The sequence below is a fragment of the Liolophura sinensis genome, chromosome 6, assembly GCF_032854445.1.
Source record: "Liolophura sinensis isolate JHLJ2023 chromosome 6, CUHK_Ljap_v2, whole genome shotgun sequence".
In the NCBI taxonomy this organism is placed as follows: domain Eukaryota; kingdom Metazoa; phylum Mollusca; class Polyplacophora; order Chitonida; family Chitonidae; genus Liolophura; species Liolophura sinensis.
In genome coordinates, this window is record NC_088300.1 from 14,806,005 (window position 1) to 14,827,427 (window position 21,423).

Genomic DNA, 21,423 nt, shown 5'->3' on the forward strand with positions numbered 1-21,423 from the left:
CTTTATTTGTGGGGATTTATTGTTCCAAAATGGCGTTTTGCTAGCGTAAATGAGAGTTGTGCACTACCAGTTGTATGATTCTGGTGAAACATAAAATTAGATGAAGAGGAAGCTTAAAGCTTATATTCTCCTAGCCGTCAGCTACATCAAGCATATATCACCAACAGTGACGAAAATCTGTCTCACTTTTACTGCAGCCTTGTGATTTTACGAACTTCTTCACTCTTCATACATATGTTATACTCATATAGAACACTGGATTAGATTGCCGTTTGTTGAAAAACTAGCGCCTTGCTTTGTAGGCGTCGTAATGTGTTTGTGATTTCCTTCTTTTCTCCGTTGATATGTGTGTGTATTAACTGTTTCCAAGCCACTAACCACTAGACGCCGCTAGCTAATTCACTGGATGTAATAAATATTTTGTCCACCCTATATATAGCTTATCTAAGTTTAATATATGATGAAGTGTAAATTATTAACACCAACAGGGATGTTTTATATTACAACGTCGTGTTTTTTGTACGAAATTACCACATACCCTACTACCCATAACAACTACAAGTCCTATAGTCTCAATCCACGAACAGTCTACTCTACCTAGTCAAGCAGTATATCCTTGCATGGTTAGTGTTTATCATCTCTTTGATATCCAAATACACGCACACCTACACGCACTAGCACCTCTGTCCTCGAAATCACCTCCTCTGCGGCTTTAAGAACTAGCATTCAGGATTCTCTCAAGACCCGCCGGAGAATTTTACCACTTGCTGATTTGGGAATCTCGTGGATAAATCTTACTCCGCCCCTCAGTTGCTTGTAGGCCGATACACGTTCTGAAAACAATAGCACCTGAAGTTTATTACTGGAAACTGACCTTTTACACCCGAGGAAAAAGTTCAAAACTGGCCTTCGGGCATTCATCGTGATCGCGAGCCGCCATTGAGCCCAAAATGTCCATCACATTAATGTAGCTTCAGAGAGTCACGGCAGTCACTCACCTTTTACAAAATTCGTTATATCCTCCTCTGTGGGTGATACCCCCGTCCACGGTTACCACGAACGCCCTTGGCACCTCCCCAGCCTCTTCGTCCGGTACCCCAATCACCGCGGCGTCTCGTACACCCGGATGTGTCTGTAAGATGGCCTCTAATTGGGCAGGAGCTACCTATAACAAGATCCAACCGAAGACATCTGAGGAGTAACCATATATTAGGTGAAACTACGTTATGTGCGTGAAACCTTGAATGATAATTTATTACGCCCTTGTGAAGAATATTTCACTTATATGACGGCGGCCGGCATTATGGTGGGAGCTGAATGTGTAAAAGTATATCTATTTTAATGACAGTTATCATTAAACATTGCCTTGTGCACCGTTTTGTACAAACTATGCAAGCATTTGGTAGACATCAGTGTATTGCAAACAAACAGATATGTAAGTCTGAGTTCATGCCAAGGTGCAGTTGCTTAGGATAATCCAACATAATGAAAGATCAAAATATCTATCTTCCCACAAGATTATACTTTACCTGGAAAGCTTTGTACTTGATTAGTTCTTTGAGTCGGTCATGAATGAAGAAATAACCATCGCTGTTGTAATATCCAATATCACCTGCAACAATCAGAAATATAAGATATAAAGTTTAAAACAAAACAACAGAACAAAGAAAGCAATCAAATAATCTGAAGCTTATAGATGCACTTTACAGTTTGCCATGTTAACAAAGTTGTTTGTTCGTGAGATAAATGTATCATATCCACAGTAATACTATTGCCATATACAACGAGACTGATTCAGTGCTATTATTTGTATGTTAAATATGAAGCTTAGGGATTTACATTATTTAAAAATTCACTGTGCTACATGTATATCCTGTCTACCTGTCCGTAGCCAGCCTTGTGACAGAGAGTCGTTGGTAGCCTGTGGGTTTCCGTAATACCCGGCCATCACCTGAGGACCCTGCAGGCAGATCTCTCCTTTCTCCCCGGCACCTAATACCCTACCGTCAGACACATCCACAATCTGCATGAGCCAAAACCACGAGATATTAAACTAGTCCAAAGAAATTATTTATAAAGGGACCATTTTGGCAAAAAAAAATTGATAGCAATGCATCCATTCTCAAATGTTGAACACGTATATACTACACTGCACAATGCAGCTGTGGCACAGTGAAATTTGCAGATAGCAACCTTGGTATTATACTGTGCTTGGCACAACATATAAAGATGAACAGGCTTAGAACTGATGGGTCTCGTGTCAGTAGTCCCATAATGTGAATGTTTGGTATGTCGTGTCTGGTGTCATCGGCATGGCGTTCCAGTGAGGCAGCACCAAAACTTAGTCGGCAATGGTTCTGGCCTGCTACAAGGAGACACTGTCGTGTCTCACTAATTTGAATGCATCTTTAAATAAGGTTAAGGTGACCTCTGACCTCTATGGTGGTACTGAAAGTTTTATGTACGCCGTGGATCACCTATCAAATAGATATATAATATGTATAGGTGAGGACATTTTAAACCATTCCAAGGTTACCACACCAAGGTTAAGGTGACCTGTGACCTCTATGGTGGTACTGAAAGTTTTATGTAGACTGTAGATCCCCTATCAGATAGATATATAATATGTACAGGTGAGGACATTTTAAGCCATTCTTCACCAATGAGGTCGCTGTGAGCTCATCCAGCTCATGCTGGCTTCCTCTCCGGCCGTAAGTGGGAAGGTCTGTCAGCAACCTGTGGATGGTCGTTGGTTTTCCCCGGGCTCTGCCCGGCTTCCTCCCACCATAATGCTGGCGGCCGTCGTATAAGTGAAATATTCTTGAGTACGGCGTAAAACACTAATCAAATAAATAAACAAATTAATAAATTTAAACCATTCTTTGGTAGTTTTAAGAGAAATTACCAGCTGTACAAGCATTTTACTTTTTTGGTTAACATTTAATTTCACTATTTTAGGTAGTATTTTACAATTATGAATATATCGAGGATGTTCAAACTGTTATTTTCGCGGTTGATTTTATAGGGCATATCCATACACTTATTGATAGGCTGCCCAGAATCTACCGATTGAGGTAGACATCCGGGTTTGTAAGACGATTGATTCACTGAATGATTCATAGCTTTGTTTCATTGTACCCCTTTGTAATCAGGGTATTATACTATTTTGTGAGTAATATTGAAGTATATAAGAATCAATATGTAACCCGATGGATTTATTAATCGCTCTATATTAAACGTGGTAATATTTAGCAACATTGGCATTGTTAACGGGTGTAGGAGTGGTGTACCTAGTTACTGCCCTTACACACCTGCTGTTGTAAAACACCAGGACACGTTCCAGAACTCGGTTAATGACACATAGTCTGCACTTTGATCTCACAGGTACGGTAAGGTAGCTCATAACGGTCAGGTGAAGACAGAGATATCGAGCAGCACTTCAGTCACACGTGGATAAGTAAATATTTAAGATAACAGAAAGCGGTCACGAGCGTAACAACAACACAATCGCGTAAAACGACAGTATACATACATAGTTGTAAAGATAGCAGGGTAGTGTGGTTTTGTAAATGCTTGCTATGCCATAGTGTACGTATTAGTTATATAGGAATTTAGCTGCTTACAATTAATTTAGATAAAGTCTTGTTCAAATTCATGTTACCGATCATGACTGCCACTGTTTTATGACATAATGTAGAAAACCGGCAATTCTCCCATACATGTCACAACAATAAACACTCCCTCCTAATCCGACAAGTTACAGGACCACATTGCACCAGCCTGGTCTAAAGCAAACATAACACTGCAAATCGATATCATGTGTAAGGCTCCTAAAGTTACTGACATGCCACTGTTAATTTAGATGTCCATGACAAACGCCCACCTAACATTCCATTACACACACTAAAAAAAAGGTTTTTCGGTTATAAACATATTTCTTTTACAGTTAAGAACGCGCCCTGGTGTTTATTCATAAAAAAATATGTTTAGTAATTAAACAAGAGATACGATTATTATATTAAACATATGAAATGTTTGCTAGTAATGCAGTGAATATTCAATAAACACAAACAGACCAGTAAACATGACTGTATTAAGAGTAACGTACCGATAAACACGTGGAAATGTTTATATGTCAGTAGATGCCACATGGTTACATGTACGTACATGACTGTATACGTGTTACAAGTTTACTCTGGTAAATACTCCTAGCCCAGCCGTAAGATCACAAAGCTGTCTTAGGATTAGATCACACTTAGTCTTAACTTCAGAACAACGTGCTGCGCTAAACATGTAACTTACCTAAAGAATTTAAGTATTTTAATACTTAAACTCCTCTTGGGCGTTTATGATTTAAGTTTTAATCTAAGTTCAGGCATAAGTTAAGTTTGATTTAAATCTAAGTCCGTTTAAAGACCTTGGGGCCAGCCCGATTACAGGGGTCGTCACTAGTTTATTTTACTACCCTTCTCCTGGTCTGGTGAGGTGAGCGTACAGTTACTTCCTGGGTCGTCGCTAGTTCACGACTAGTGTACTCCTAGCATTCTGCAACCATTCAACCTGCCTCTCTTCTGTGGACAGAGGCTTGAGAACTTTGGAGAATGATATATTGATGGTGGTGTGGGAGTCCTATTTTGACATAGTGACTAGCAGGATAATGGCATAAGAACTTTAGAGAATGATGTGATGATAAGGATGTTGGGAGTCCTATTTTGACCCAGTGACTAGCAGTATAGTGGCATTAGAGCTTTGGAGAAGGATGTCATGATGGAAGTGTTTGAGTCCCATTTTGACCTAGTGACCGACAGGATACTGTCAAGAGAACTATGGAGGCTGATGTGATGATGGCAGTGTTGGAGTCCCTTTTCTGAATCAGTAACTAGCAGGTTACTGCCATGAGAACTTTGGAAAATGATGTAATGCTGGGGGTGTGTGGAGTCCGGATATTGGGCATAATAAAGGGCCGTATTTTGATGCCCCATTATCCTATGTTCAAACACTTTCAAACTTTTGACATTCAAATGGCATGGTTTTGTTAACATACTGACCAATTTTCAGGGTCATAACTTGAGTAGTCTGTACACAGGTTTAAAATGAAAACATAGCCTAAAAAATGCACGTTCCGGTGACCCACATTGCACCACCTGTCAGGCGTCATGAGGCACCTGTGTGACACGCGTCAATCAAGTGTCGTCTGGAAAAATTGTCTGGCTCTAGAGTCAGTGAAACCTTTCTGCCAGATAGACACAAGTTTCGCTGAATCAAGATGGTTTTCTCCGCGGCGGACAAGGAATTGATCACCTTTTCAAGTAAAACAAGGTAGAACATCATTTTGAAATGTCCGGAACATGCGTTTTTGACTCTATTTTGATTTTGGTCACATGAACAGAAATCTTAAACGATGAAATTGAAATTTGGTCTGTATACTTAGGACATAATGGCTTTTGAGTGTGAAATTTTTTAGAAGCTGACGTAAGAGGGTTTCGGAGATATTGAATGTCGGCCCATTTTTTTATGCCCACCCAAAATACTGCCATGAGAACTTTGGAGACTGATGTGACCATGTGATTGGGTGTCTTGTTTCTTCACCTAATGAAGATTATCATTACCAAGATGAATGATCTGAATGAAGCCTTGTGTACCTTAGCTCTTGTGTTTGGAAGTAGGCGGCCAACAGAGCCAGAGAGCGCTGGCTTGCAATCCAAAATAGCGATCGGACATTCGGTCATTCCGTAACCTGAAACCACGATAAGTATGAAATAACACCTGGACACGGGCGTTATAAATACATAAAATCCTCCTTATTTAGCTTGACTTTTATTCTATGCTGTTACAATTTTTATTTTGTTTTATTCCACTAAAAGTAAAGTTTATTGTTTTCAGTACTTGTTTTTTTTTTGTGGGCTGTGTCGAAGTTCCCAGCTTGAGCAATGAGATAGTGATGAGATCACCTTAACAGTTCCAGAGATCTGTACTGAACGCTTGTGTGACCAACTCGAACTAATCCTTGAGTTCTGCTCAGAGATGTGCTTACCTAGTATTGTGTTTTGGAAGCCAGTGGCTGACTGGAACTAATACAGGTCTGTGCTGAGGTGTGCTTAACTTGAATTGTTTTCTGTATGCCAGTGGCACACTGAAGCCTTTACATGAGGTCTGCACTGAGATGTACTTACCTTGAATGGTGTTCTGGGTGCCAGTGGCGGGCTGAGACTGCTGCAGGAGCTCTGTATTGAGGTGTGCTTACCTTGTATGGTGTTTTTGATTCAGGTGGCTGACTGGAACTGTTACAGGAGGCCTGTACTGAGGTGTTATTATACTGAATGGCGTTACGAATGCCACTGACTGACTGGAACTGTTACAGGAGGCTTTCATTAAATGGTGTTATGGATGCCACTGGCTAACTGGAACTGTTACAGGAGGCCTGTACTGAGGTGTGCTGACACTGAATGGCGTTATGAATGCCACTGATTGACTGGAACTGTTACAGGAGGCTTTTACTAAATGGTGTTATGGATACCACTGGCTAACTGGAACTGTTACAGGAGGCCTGTACTGAGGTGTGCTTACAATGAATGGTGTTATGGATGCCACTGACTGACTGGAACTGTTACAGGAGGCCTGTACTGAAGTGTGCTTTTACTAAATGGTGTTATGGATGCCACTGTCTGGCTGGAACTGTTACAGGAAGCCTGTACTGAGGTGTGCTTACAGTGCAAGGTGTTCTGAATGCCACTGGCTAACTGGAACTGTTACAGGAGGCCTGTACTGAGGTGTGCTTACAATGAATGGTGTTATGGATGCCACTGTCTGGCTGGAACTGTTGCAAGAGGCCTGTACTGAAGTGTGCTTTACTAAATGGTGTTATGGATGCCACTGGCTAACTGGTACTGTTACAGAAGGCCTGTACTGAGGTGTGCTTACACTGAATGGTATTATGGATTCCAGTGTCTGACTGGAACTGTTACAGGAGGCTTTCACTAAAGGCTGTTATGGATGCCACTGGCTAACTGGAACTGTTTCTGGAGGCCTGTACTGAGGTGTGCTTACCTTGTATGGTGTTCTGGATACCAGTGGCAGACTGGAACTGTTCCAAGAGGTCAGCGCTGAGGGCTGCTGCTCCAGACACCGCCACCCTTACGCTCGACAGGTCAGTTTGCTGGGCTAAAGGATGTTTGGAAAGGAACATGCAGACTGGGGGCACTAGGTTCAGGATGGAAATCTGCAAACCACAGATAACCAGGGTGGAATATTTTAATAAATGTGAACTGTGTTCTAGTCGCTCTGTATATCATTTTGGAAACAGTCTTCAAAAGTCGAGGTCAAGATATCATCCCGTAGTTTTCTGCTTAGTGTTTCATTTTTTTTGAGGTTCGCACGGAAGGCAACCAGCGCTTCATCCACGTACCCTTTGTTCTTCTAGCACTGACAGCATGTTCTGGTCAAAACGAGGCGTCACAACTAGGGTTACACCGGCGACGAGAGCACTCAGCGAAGTCATCAAGCCAAAGATATGGAACAGGGGGAGATAACAAAGCATCCGGTCCTCAGGCACGGAAGGGAATGCCCCACTGAAAATAAACAGTACTGTTGTTTTTGGGAGGAGGCGGGGGTGGGGGGGGGTGGGGGGGGGGGGGTGATATGATGGCGATCAGTTTCCTGAGTTGATGGACCCGAAGTGACCGGAGGAGTCCGAGGTGACCGGGGGAACTAGAGTGGCCGGGGGTTACTAGATTAGCCGAAGGAAATCGGTTCACCAGAAAAAAAAAACTGGAATCACCGAGTTAACCTGTACTGAACATAGCACACAGATGTGGACTGAAAACATTAACTTCATTTGGATAGAGCAAATCAAATACGTGTTCAGAAAAAAAGAAACAAACACGTGTCACGATTAGATTACACTTAGTTACTTTTGCATAGGTGGAAAAAGAGGATGTGCAAAAGCGCCGTACATAAACTGTTTGATGTTGGCGCTGATAGTGCTGTGAGTTATCATGACACCTTTCGGCATGCCAGTGGTGCCGCTAGAGTAGGGGAGCAGGACGATGTCCGAGGTCGGGTCGATGTCTACGCGGTCAGGAAAAGCGGATCCATCATCGGAGAGCAGGGAAGAGAAGGGGCAGCAACCTTCCGCCTCTCCAAACACTATCACGTCCTGAAAAAATGCCAAGATTACCCAACTTGCAAAATGTGCCATTAAAAGCACATATGTTGTTTATATTTACTTATTAATCATTTGCTTTTTTAAGTTTACCACTACATAATATCAATGCAATATGTAATTGTTGTATAATTTGTGAAACAAAAGTGGACGGTATGGAACGATGTTGTCCCCTGATGAGTTACAGAGGACACAGAATGAATGATTACGGCTTAATGCCACATCGGCAATATCTCAACCATATCGTGGCGGATGAGTGATTTCGTGTGAACATTTAGAATTGCAAACACAACAAACGCAGGGTCATTAAGGTGCCATTTATGAATATCATAGCCTCAGTGCTGTCAAACAACAATGGTATATAATTCAACTCTATATCTTCGAATGTTACACAATGCCCTTTCCAAAAAATTATATTTTCAGACAAAACCATTCTTCTGTTTACTGGTCTTACCTTTAGGTTTGGCAAAGCTTGTCGAACATTCTGTACTATGGGTGTAAACTGAGGGAAAGTGGCAATTGCTCGGGCCTTACAGTCCACCAAATGGTCACGTAAATCGTCTGTGAGGATTGCCCACAAAATGGATTAACTCTTAAGAACAGGTCAAAATGTAACAGAGAATCTACCTAATTCATTAGCATTTTAGGGTTAAGATTTTAAGTACATTGCTTTTCATAAAAATGCTTGAAATGCAAGACACGACAGACATTCACGTGTTTTAATTCAAAATCACGTTGCCACAGTCAATATATTGAATCTCACTCTTTTCACCTATTTTTCATAATATTGCTGAATGATTTCTTCATCTTCATCCAGCAAAAGGGGCAGTGCACATGGAATGCGAAGTGAGTGAAACCCCGTCGTCATCAAACAAGAACGTACCTTGTTTGTTCTTACGAACAGCACTTACCAACAGAACACAGGGGATTGATGAAAGAGACAGTTCCACCAATGGCAATCACACCCAGGCACAGGATGACATACTCCGCGGAGTTCAGTGCACATATACTGATGACGTCACCTTTCTTGTAGCCTAATTTGATGAGACCACTGGCCACCATGACCATGGCATCCTTGAGATCGGAGTTGGTATACTGACGCCCAGTATCCACTTCGTACTAAAATCGGTAGGTGGAATAACAATGGAGATGTTTAGAGCAGTATAGGTAAAAAGTTGTGATAAGCAAAGCGTAAAATGAATAATTGTCTGAAAAGCACGATAAATGCTAAACATGGCTTCAGCCTAACAGATAATCGATTCTGTTCTTTACATCTCACACACACGTTACAGGTGAAACAAATAAGGTTTCAGTCTTTCACTGAAGTCCATTCAATTCATAAGGCTAAGAACTTTTAGTCTGTTTATGTCGAACATCGCTTCAATACCGGTACATTTATTAGTTTGAAAAAATTTTATCTGTAAATCTATGTTATATAACAGTGTCAGAACTTACGATGGCCTGTGAGTTTCCCCCCCTAGTTAGCGCCTCTATCATCGTGTGCCCGAAGGCTTCCTTCGGAAGATTCAGGGGTGGGTGGTGACTGTGAACAACCCGATCCTCTCCTACAAGGCCTGGGGTAGCCATAGATAGCCGCCTAGGGAAAATCAGCTGAGTACTAGTGTCGACTACGCACCGGGGGCCAAAGAGGGGCCTACCAATTACCTTGGACCGAACCTTAACACCTGGACCACCGGCCTTGGATATAAGGGACAGTAACTGTCCTTGACGCTTCATCCTGTCTGTCTGACTGTTCGTTCAGTCCGAGTTGTTGTAAGCTGGAAACGGACAGTCGGTCTAATCATTACACCTTACGCCTATATTTTCATTGTGATGGTGATCATTCACATCGCTTCGTGCCATCATTCACATTGCTTTGTGCCATCATTCGCATCGCTTCGTGCCATCATTAGATAATAGTACGACAATTCGAGCATTCGAGGGATTTGACGAGGTACGAAACAAGGTTCAGCAGTATCGGGTTACACAATACACACTCAGACGAAGGAGTTGAAGTTTATTATAACCCTAAAATGAAGAAAATTAGGCACAAAACGGCATATTTCATGCAGCTTTTTGCTGCGGTTTTCTTTCTCTCCCTCCACATTTCATACATTTTAGACCAATCATCGGAAAAAGCTTATTCCATTGCAGTTGACCTAGATATTTCAAAGCTGCGTGTGTATGACGTCGGGCCTAATTGTTGAGTGACGTAGGAATGTAAAATTGCACTGTACATGTATTATGACGTCATTCCGCTGAGCTCAGATTAAAACGTCTTGAAACAAATGTTTCTGTTTCCACGTCATGGCGTCTAAAATAAACTATCAAAGATGTCAATAAAGAAGCAATATCTATAAACTGTGCGAAAGAACACTTTTCACTGAAGGAAATTCCAATAGTTATATAAATCACAAAAGCAAATCTAAGAAGTCAACAAACTCAAGTTCTTTTATTTGTAGACATAAACAGTATGAAATCGTATTATTCATATTCGAGGTAAGCGTACCGCCCGGTGTGTTGTGCGACACCCTCGACCTTGTTTGTAAGGTCATCTCTATTTAATATGTATATTTGCACACGGCCCGCAACTAACAATGAGGTAGATTATTCAATACACATCAGCCAATTAAAATTCATCATATGTAAGACAAGTTCTAAACAACTTTTCTATGAAAATATACTGATCCCAAACCAGGCCATTATTCAGTTTATTCGTAGGTATATGTCCGGGTCACCTGTTTGCTCATTGAGACGTTGTTGACGTCATAAATACGTAGAATGCAAGCTCATCGACTGACACCTTCACAAACACAGGAGCCCGTTTGTATCACATAGCATGGATAAGTGTTCATTCACAACCTCAGCGCTTGAGCTACATTTGCTTAGCGCATCGAGTTTTAAACAACTGGATCCGTTTGAAATGAATCCGTTGATAACAGCATGTATTTATTTACAGCAAGGCATGTGAGAACATGTAAACCTCCTCAAAAATCCTCGGGCCGATTAGTTGGTTTCATCAGAGGGGCCTCCGTGGCCGAGGGACAATGAACCAGGAGCCTCTCACTTAAGCGGATGTTGTGAGTTCAAGTCCAGCTCATGCTGGCTTCCTCTCCGGTCGAACGTGGAAAGCTTTGTCAGCAACCTACGGATGGTCGACCGTTTCCCCCACCATATGCTGGCCGCCGTCGTATAAGTGAAATATTCTTGAGTACGGTGTAAAACACCAATTGAATAAAAGAAAAATGCGTACATGTAATTCTACTCAGTGAGCGCATAAACAGTTACAGTTTATCCAGTTATATAGCAATGCTGTTTGCGATTTTAAACTATATGTAGAGACTATATAATGAGTTAATATTGATCGTTCAGTTTCTTTCTCTGTTAAACCGGCCTAGGAGGTACAACTTATTGACCGGTTTTATGATACTGATAATCATAAAACTCGCCATCAGGTTTGGGAATCCTAGACAATTTTTGTTTAAGATGTACTCCATTCAAACAATAGGTGGAGGCTAAACATTTAAAATTACCGACAATAGAATGTGTAAACATTTGTACTCCATTCAAACACTAGGTGGGGGCTAAACATATAAAATTACTGACAATAAAATGTGTAAACATTTACCAAAGACCCCATGCACAAAAGTCATGGTCAGTTAAATGTGGACGTATCGTGGTCAGGAAAAAAGCCAAAATGTAGTAGTCAGAAGAATGCAAGTCGGAAAAAAGGTTCCTAGCATTTTTAATAACACCCCTTGGGAGAAAGTGGCATTGTCCATGTTATATAATACGGGATCAAGATTAGTTGACCCAAAGATATTACATAACATGTTAGGGACAAAATCTCTAAATTCGTGTTTTCAAAAATGTTAGCCACGCATTTCCAGGCTTGAGAATGGATAAAAACTGTCAACATAATGCCGAACGTTGTGGTCAGTGAAATGTGTAAACATAGTGGTTAGCATAAATTGCAAACACTTCAAATCATGAAAATATGTAAACATCGTGGTCACCATAAAGCCCAAACATTGTGACCAGTAAAATATGCAAACATAGTTGTAAGCCTAATGCACAAGCTCACGGACTGTAAAATAGGTAAACACCACGTGCAGCACTTTAAAAAAATCTCATAATCAGTATGATGTGTAAACATCGTCATTAGTGTGATGTGCAGACGGCGTGGTAAGCGTGAACCAACAGGGGAGTGTCGAGTTGTAGGTCTTTTGTTGCCAAAGGTAAAAATAGTCTTACGGTTCCATCTGAATGGTGACAAATGTTAGACAACCTTGTTGATTTACTGATCGCCTGTCTCACCCTTTCCCAGAGACACAAATGACACCTCTTACCTTTAGGAACTTGTCCAGTTCACAAAATGTTCAGATTCTCAATTTTCTCTTTCATTTGTCTACTCTAAATTACCTGTTACGACACTTTTTACAGATGCCCGTGTTATAGTGAATGGGATAAAAAGCAATTGCCTAACATTTTTGACCAGTCACATGATACGTTTGAACTCTCTCTACCTTTGACAATAAAAGATTTCGAATTCGAAACTCCCGTACTAGACCGTGGTCAACATAATACACAAATGCCTCGGCCAAAATAAAGTGTAGATGTTTCCGTCAACATATTTCGCAAAAGCTTCAGCCAATGTAATATCCAAATGCTTCGGTGAATAGGCCTATAATGTGCAAATGTCTCGGTTAACGTAATGTGCAGACATCTCGATCTAAATAATGTATAAATGTCTCGCGGTCAACTTAATGTACAAATGCTTCGGTCAGTATAACGTGCAAATGCCTAGGTCAGCATCATGCGCAATAATCGACATATACACACACCCGAAGGTGAGTCACAACATAAACTAAATCCTGGTTTTAGGACTACATATATAAACATTTATGTAGTAAAAAAAAGCTATTTTAATATTTTTATCCGCCAGGGTAATATACTTTGATGGCAATTTGATTCTATCCTAAAAATTCTACCTTTAAGAAACAAGTATAGGCCTATAGCTTTTTTTTTCTTAATATTTATGATAAGTACAAGATTATTAACTTACTTAGGCCTTCGAAGCTCGTCCCCGATGTGTGAACCCTTAGGCGAAGAAAGAGGGCATAAGTGCATGTATTAGGTGTGTGTACCGACTGATCAAAGGTCGCTGGTTAACATGAACGGGTATGTGAAGAGGAAGTGACGCATGCGGAGAGCCGGGGTCCGCAGCGTGCTCTGACAGGTATGTATGTCAATAACACACACACACACTTTGTCAAGTGTTCTATATCATCAAGGGGCGCGCTGACATAAACTGACACTCATGTACAAATCTTGATTCATTATAGCACAACAAACATTTTATTCTTACCTCCGTATAGCCTGAGATCATACGTAAAATGGAAACTGCCACAAAGGTCATTTCAGTTTGATGCAGATTTTTCCCCCATTTATTTTATTTTTTAGTTTTTGCTTTAGCAACTATCACAATAAGTGTTTAGCATTGCGTAGCTTATTATTGTGACCTGGGTATATGTACAAAGTAAAAAAAAAAACACCAGAAGGGCCGCCTTGATCAATTGGCAACACTTAAAAAAAATTGTCAGTGTTATGTTTCTTGTACAGAGGCTTAACGTTTTAGATGTGATAATAAATATTCCATTACAATATTGTATTGGTAGGTTATTTTATATTTTTCTTTGGTACTGAATTACATTTCACAATGACTGGAATTGAGTTCTTTACTAACTTGTTTTTCGTCTATTGCTCATAGACACCTAAACATCTACCATCAGATATAAAAGATAAGTTTTGAAATCCAGCCCCTGTATATTTGCATGTACATCGTCTTTAGGCATCATTATATGGCGTAAAGCGCCAATCAAATAAATTTTGTCACCATTAAGAGGTTCAATTTTCAGCCGTTCCTCTTGTACAAAAGCAGTCTTTGAAAACAAATTGATTGGTGGCCGAAGGGGCACTGGCCTAAAATATCACCCAGTCTGAACACTAGAAATTTTATACGCAACTTTATAACTCATACATTCTGATCTTAGTACTAGAATAGGCCTAAATCCATAGAAGTCGGTAGGCCTCATTTTCGTTTAATCAAGCTAGCGACGTCCAACTCCTTGATTGCGTAGCCTTTTAGCGCAGTATCACCCTTGCTAACAGGAAGATGCTGGTAGGCCTCTAGATATGTAGGCCTGCGATTGTTTATTCTCTTCGTGCAATCATAAGATCACGTCATATGCATGTATGGAGCCAATGAATTGATTATGTCACCCAAAAATATAGATTAATATGGATCTTTTCCTTTTCTGTCACCACAAAACCAGCCACTCTCCCTTAGTATGGTGATTTTGGCTTTCAATAAGCGGCTAAAGAGCAGCTGATATTTCAAGTACGACAGGTATTTTCAACGTGTTCAGTAGACCTACCATTCTATGTTTATATGCAGTATTTCAGTTTTGCAGCAGTTTTCTGCTATAGGAGAAGATTGATGTTGAGGGACTTATTGGCCAACGAAAACCCTTGCAAACCACATTTAGGCTATATGACTGATTTAACAAGCAGAAGACATTCAGAGTTTATTTTTCCTGGTCTTAAGGTGGCAGTGCCAGTATAGGCCTATTCTACATGCAGTTTAAACCGTTCATATGTACTCGATACAAAGTGAATCGCAATAAGAACGGTATGTCCACATCTAGGAAAAGATAGCGCTTAGTTTAGCCTTACTCCAGACCAGCCTGACTAATAATGTTATAGGCCTACACTGTACTTGTCTGTCACCTAAACACTGTTCTCATTGCTCCCAGCGAGTAGGGAGGTGGGGGCCCTGTCTAGGGTGTGAAATATCGCAGAAAACCAGCTAGGCCTACGTATATATATATATATATATATATATATATATATATATATTGTTACGACCCAAACTGTCTGTATCATAAAGAGATGGCTTGTTCGAAATACACGACAGTTTAGCCGCACAAAAAGTAACCAATACCAGCAGATTTTATTTTACAACAATTTATTAGGTTTAACAAGAACAGATAACAAGACTTTTACAAATACTAAAGTACTTAAGTTTAACAAGAAAGGATAGCAGTATCCATACAAATACTAAAGTACTTACATGTACAACGGTGTCAAGTCCAAACGGACACATAGGCCTATATTCCACAATGCGGAAAACCATACAGGCATAAATGCACAAATAAGAGGGAAAATCCACAGTATAACTGAGTGTATGACGAAATATACACAAAATTCCACAGACAGGGTCCATGTACTAATAAGCACTGTGTAGGCCTACACAAGAGCACAAATTAAATATACTAGTTCAAACTGAACAAGTGCTCGGTGGAGATATGATATAACAAAGCCAGAGGCTATAAAGGCTCCAAAATTCAGCACAAAAGTCCTACTAAGGTAATACCCAGGGAAAGCATCCAAAACTCTCAATAATTCTCCTTTCTCCCCCTTTGACCTGCTTTCATAGGTCTTATATAGACTGGTGGAGTTTTCTAGAATAAGCAAATTCTTGAACACTTGTTGTAAACAAACAGGCCCCGAACTGAGGGTATTCTGGAATATTCTAAGGCAGAGGCAGACAACAGGCCCTGAACTCAGCATATGTAAACAGTGGCAAGCTAAATTTAGAAGTTGACGGCAGTAGTTCACATAACAATATATATATATATATATATCCCCCTAAAAGATCCCTAATACATGTAATCTAGTTCTTGAGCGTTGTTTTGTTGTATGGACTTCATAGCGTTGGTTTTACTGTTGATGCTGTAAGTCCGTTATTATCTTATCTGTTATTATCGGCATGTACATGTAAGCCTACGTACGTTGGCCCATGGAGATCTCTAATTCTCCACTTTTCAGCAGTTTTTTTTTTTTTTTGGAATGAGGTATTGTAGACATGACCTAGTACGGCCGGAGAGGAAGCCACCATGAGCTGGACTTGAACTCACAGCGACTGCATTGGTGAGAGACTCCTGGGTCATTACGCTCCGCTAGCGCGCTAACCAACTGAGCCACAGACGCCCCTTCAGTGGGCTGATGGCGCTTATTTGCGAACATTGACAGGGGAGGTAACTGTGTCCTCATGTAAACAACCACTACCATCATCAAAATAACGTCCCTTTATTTCATCTGACAGATCATCGACGCCGATCAGCGAAATTTACCGTAGGTTTGCCGTTTCCAAAATCTGATTTGATTTTAACAGCTGCAGGTGTAGAAACTATTCAGTAAAATCTATTGCTCTGTGGCTGTGACAAGTTATTATCACCTCATTGACAACATTTGGACAGTTAATTGATGTGTTCATGTCGATAACTGGACACTCACAGACCCTGTGCATGATGCAGATGGATTTGTTTTCAAACCGTAACATACAATCTGATACTGGCTTGCCACACAGCCAGTGGTATTTCTTTTGTATTTATTGTGCAAACAAAATAGTACAAACACGATCATTTATGTTAATCGCTGGTCAGCTCTGCAGTCATGTTTAAGTGTGAATTGTCCATGTGGTGCTACTTGCACTTTCAGTTGGGCAGATATTGCATCATCGTCAGAAACGTCAATTTCCTCATCACAAATTTGAACTTGGCTTGTCACAGATTAGTCTAATGATCGGATTAATTCCCACCACATCAATTGCCCAAATTGTGACAGAATAATTAGTGTAAAATTGGTATAAGTTTTCTTAATAGTATTTTGGCAGATCGAAACTCTGGACTGTCAGTTATATAATACCGGTACAGAATTATCCAGGGCTACAATAACACTTGGAATGTTATTTTACCCTCGTCGATCCCATGTCTTTAAGCTTTAGAACATGTTTGCCCAAATTGTAATGTAACTTTTCATAGAACAAATCATAGTCATTGTTGGGAAATGCTTAATGTGAATGGCAGCCCTTAGTTTGACAGTTCTATGGTTGTCATGGGTCCTTATAGACCCTATGGCTTTGAGAAGGTGGGCGATTTATATATATATATATATATATATATGTTTTTTTTTTTTTTGTACGTGCTAACTGAGTGAAATCTCAGATAAAGTTTGAAACAAAATCTGATTCATGCACAAGTTTTGCATATTTAACTACTTCCGTTGTTCTCATTGGATGTTGATTTCCACGCAGTATGACTCCAGATATAGTGTGATTTTTATACAGTTCTATGTACTAGTTCACAATGTGGAATCCATGCAGAAGATTTGCTTATTTAATGGGATCATTGATTCTAGTTTTTTGTAGGGTTCTGTGCTAGAACTACTTCAACTGATGTCAGAGTTTTATATTATTTCCTGGCAGGTAGATTTTATTACCCTTCAGATTACATTTTATAACCAGCTTGCATATTTAGCGTCAAATACACAAATTGTCAGAATTGTCTTGCTTTGTTTTTCTTCAGATAGCTTTGGTGGAAAGATGATGCCGATTATGTCAGCCTAGTTTTAATATAATGGTAACCAGTTACAAATATAAGTAAAGCCAGCACCATGACCTCTCAGTTGTCATTAGTCTGGAGAAGAGCACCGAAGTTGTGCCGATCTATGCTGCAGATATCAAGGTGTCCACTGTCACAAACCAAAAACACCTGTACCAGATTTTATCATGTTGTCCCTGTGGCGAAGATGAGCAAGTGTAGCAGACCCATCACATCTGACAAAGCTCACATAAACACCGTACGTTTGCCTGTTGTATATCAACAGTGCGCCACACTACACATGTTTTCATATGTACAAAGTCCAACAACTCTCACTGGTAGACCAACAGAGAAGAAGGGAGACAACTCAAGACCTGGCCTGGATAGTGCTGCCCAAACTGGCTGGGTGAGTGTAAAGGACCCATTTCTCAGACAGTGGATGATTAATAAAATGTTCTAGTAATGTTTACGATGAATGTAAAAAGTAGTGTGTAATGGTGATAAAATGTAAAGTTTAATTTATTAATTGGATGAATTACACATTATTACTTTGTTCTAGATGATGGAATAATGCACAGTTATGTATGTCTTTTTTTATTTTTTTATTTCTTTATCTTAATCTCAGTTGTTGTGTTTTGATAGGTGATAAGACTGGCCAATGAGAATGGTAAGTTGAATAATTTTTTGTTTTTTGTTAATATTTTGGAGAAAAAAAATATTTAAAATAATCTGGAGAAAAGCTAAAAGAAGTAGGGTCATGTATAATTCCTGTTGGCTATTCCACACCTCTTTCCGTAATCGTGATAATAGGCTGGCGGAGTGTCATAGCCACAGTTGTAGACATGTATAACCACTGGTAAACCATACACTGTTTCAATCCTGAGCCCAGCCAGTCCTTTCTAAATGGTGCTTACAGCTCAAAACAGGTGTAAACTGTGGCTTTACCTCTCCGCTGACTTACTCAATACCCAGTGTATATTCCAATCTGTATTGATACACCATTGTTGGAATTATTATTACTGTTATCATTATTCCTATTGAAATTCCCTAACATGGATTTTTGTGTAACATTATTCACCTGCAGGTTACCTGTCCTGGTGTAGGAACACTTACCTGGCCACTGTGGTTGGGGTGGGAATGTGGGCAGAGGGACCCTCATCTATAGCCTTCCATGCCACAGAGGGTAGGGAAATACTGCTGTCTGTATAAGTTATTTGTAGCTTAATATAAAAATGTTGAAAGTATATCAATATATTCTGTGTGTAAGAAGCTCTCAGCTAGCAATATATGGCTTTGAGCCCTACAAGATCTGTTTATTTTGAATCATTCTAATGTTTAAAATTGATGTGTGGTTCCCTCAGGGCTTTAGTAGACTGGACAAATCATTAAAAAAGGTTCTATGCTTACATCAGATATACATGTGACTCATAAGGTACATGTACAACTGGTAACCATTTGGGTGAAATAAGTACAGTAAAAAAATAATACAGGATAAAATCACCCAACCTCTTATGTTAGAGTCTCTTTTAATTTCCCACTTTACCTGTTCTTAAGCCTTACCCAAAATAAAATCTAAAAGAATAAACTGCAGTAAGCGTGTAATCTGTATCAAGTGTAGAGAATTGGTTAGGTCTCAGTACTGATTGCCAGCTGTTATGTTACAAGGTGCCCTATTCCTGGGAGGACTGAACTTAGTTCTAGGAACGGTCAGTTACCTACACACTATCTTCAGGGTGAGGAAGGCCATCCACATGTCCCGGATCGGGACGGGACTTCACACCCTGGCCGCCCTCACCCACCTGGGCATCTGGTTGACAGTCGTTATCACTTACCTGGGCTACGTGGAGGCAGAAGAAGAGGCCAGGCACCCAGGTAAATCCTATAGGATAGACAGGGTGTTGTGAGGTAAATGAAGGAAAAGTTAGTTGTCACACATAACAAGTACGGTCTCATCATTGAAACGGAATACTGTAAACAACATAAACTTTCACTCACAAAAAATAGATGTCATACTATATTATTTTTAGTCCTGAAAGTTACATTTTTCCAGTAGAACATCATCCTCCTATCCAGACAATCGTCAAGACTCTTTTCTAAGTGTAATGGAACTCTCAGAATAAGGTAAAATGATCAACTTTGTCATTGACAAAATTTTAGATTCTTTGCTCGTAAATAATCGGTGAAGAAATATCTCATTATAGCATTATGTACAAATTAGTATTAAAATATGTGCAGTAATTAGCCAGAAATACATGTGTGAGTTAAAATTTGCTTGTGCTTGCAAGTAAAATTTTACTTTTAAGCTGATGAATAAAATATGTTATCCAGGTAAAAATCAGCGCACATAATAATAAGTTAGTGAAGAATCAGTGTGATAATAACTTAAGTCTTTATACAAATGCCATTTATCAAGTTACATTGTACATGGATGTAAAATTTATTTATTTATTTGATTGGTGTTTTACGCCGTACTCAAGAATATTTCACTTATTCAATGGCGGCCAGCATTATGGTGAGTGGAAACCGGGCAGAGCCCAGGGGAAACCCACGACCATCTGCAGGTTGCTGGAGACCGTCCCACGTATGGCCGGAGAGGAAGCCAGCATGAGCTGGACTTGAACTCACAGTGACAGCATTGGTGAGAGACTTCTGGGTCATTACGCTACGCTAGCACGCTAACCAACTGAGCCACGGAGGCCCCCACATGGATGTAGAAAGTACATATAGCAGTATGGTAGCAAAACCAGTTTACAGGTAGTGAGAACAACCTGGGTGTAACCACAAAACTAGATTGATCTGTCTGATACAATATGGATTCATTAATAATATGTATATATTGTTAAATGTCAACATTTTTGCAACCTTTTATTTGTGTTTTTAGGTACTACAGGCCTTGAGGGCTTTGACAAGGGGATATTTCTGGAATCCAGTGTGAGGAAAGATCCACCTAAATGATCAAAAACAAAAGATATTAGATGTAGATATACATGTAGGAGTAGATAGAGAGATATATTTTTTTACTACACGACTAATTGTTCCTATTTATTGCCTGTATGTAATTATCATATAACTGTCAGGCTTTGTCAAACTCGTGGACCTTGATATAATATTACATTTTGTTTGGTGTTTTTTTGTTGTTTTTTTGATGTTTTTTTTTCTTAGAAGATGTAGCCTTTTATCTACATCTGCTGTTATTCTGTTTCTCTCTCTCCCTCTTTCTCTCTCTCTCTCATTATCTTTGCTTTTGTGTAATCCAGACTTTATAGATAAAGATATTATCCTAAGAAATACTTGTTAATGAACAGATTGAAGCTTCAGTGAGAGAAAATTGCCGAATAGAAGTCTGAGTTGAATTGCAGTTAGGATTCAGTTATTTGTAAGATTTATGTAATGGGAATTACATTGTGCATGTTTAGTGTAATTGAGGTTTAACTCGGTTCTCGCAAGCTCATGTTAGCAGTTAACTCTATAAAACGACATAAAAAGCAGCCGTTTGATATTGCATGTATTGTGTTATTTTATGCATGAATTACGTTCTTTTTTGTGTAAAGCCATGTGTTGTGTTCTTTTCTGCAATACCATAACACCTATGTACTTCGTCAGTGTGAGACTTTAAATCGATGTATATTTCTTCAGTGACGGTTAAGGATTTGCCAGACACAGACCTGAAATAAAGAATTTACATATTTTTGGTGCTACATGTATTTGAAATATGTTTTTGTGTGTATGTAGGTATGTATGTATGTATGTATGTATGCTTGGTGTTTAACGTCATACTTAGCATTTTTTCAGGCATCTAATGAGCCAAGCAGTCATGTT

At 39.7% G+C, this 21,423-nt stretch overlaps 2 protein-coding genes across 4 annotated transcripts; one reads left to right on the forward strand and one right to left on the reverse strand.

Moving 5' to 3' along the window:
* Positions 1-721: 721 nt before the first annotated feature.
* Positions 722-13,310, reverse strand: LOC135468981 (uncharacterized). Its single transcript, XM_064747489.1, is given in 13 exon segments — positions 722-833; positions 999-1,044; positions 1,046-1,165; positions 1,530-1,612; positions 1,882-2,023; positions 5,643-5,737; positions 7,048-7,219; positions 7,406-7,568; positions 7,953-8,155; positions 8,616-8,722; positions 9,073-9,280; positions 9,617-9,939; positions 13,227-13,310. Coding segments are annotated over 12 exon segments (1,728 nt in total). The 5' UTR covers positions 9,899-9,939; positions 13,227-13,310; the 3' UTR covers positions 722-726.
* On the forward strand, positions 13,272-21,295 carry LOC135468983 (uncharacterized). 3 transcript variants are annotated; one of them, XM_064747495.1, is made up of 6 exons: positions 13,272-13,400; positions 17,590-18,010; positions 18,247-18,271; positions 18,689-18,787; positions 19,270-19,476; positions 20,486-21,295. In XM_064747495.1, exons 2-6 carry the CDS (start codon positions 17,678-17,680, stop codon positions 20,557-20,559), a joined length of 738 nt encoding a protein of 245 aa, XP_064603565.1. In that variant the 5' UTR covers positions 13,272-13,400; positions 17,590-17,677; the 3' UTR covers positions 20,560-21,295. The 3 variants fall into 3 exon arrangements, with proteins under 3 accessions (XP_064603565.1, XP_064603564.1, XP_064603563.1); XM_064747494.1 differs by lacking the exon at positions 13,272-13,400 and adding an exon at positions 15,896-15,957; XM_064747493.1 differs by lacking the exon at positions 13,272-13,400 and adding an exon at positions 16,288-16,357.
* The last annotated feature ends 128 nt before the right edge of the window (positions 21,296-21,423 follow it).

Coding starts and splice junctions, on each gene's coding strand:
- LOC135468983 (XM_064747495.1), top strand. CDS start 17,678: ATGACCTCTCAGTTGTCATTAGTCTGGAGAAGAGCACCGAAGTTGTGC. Junction 18,272..18,688: donor AAGACTGGCCAATGAGAATG/GTAAGTTGAATA, acceptor ATTCACCTGCAG/GTTACCTGTCCTGGTGTAGG. Junction 18,788..19,269: donor AGCCTTCCATGCCACAGAGG/GTAGGGAAATAC, acceptor TTATGTTACAAG/GTGCCCTATTCCTGGGAGGA.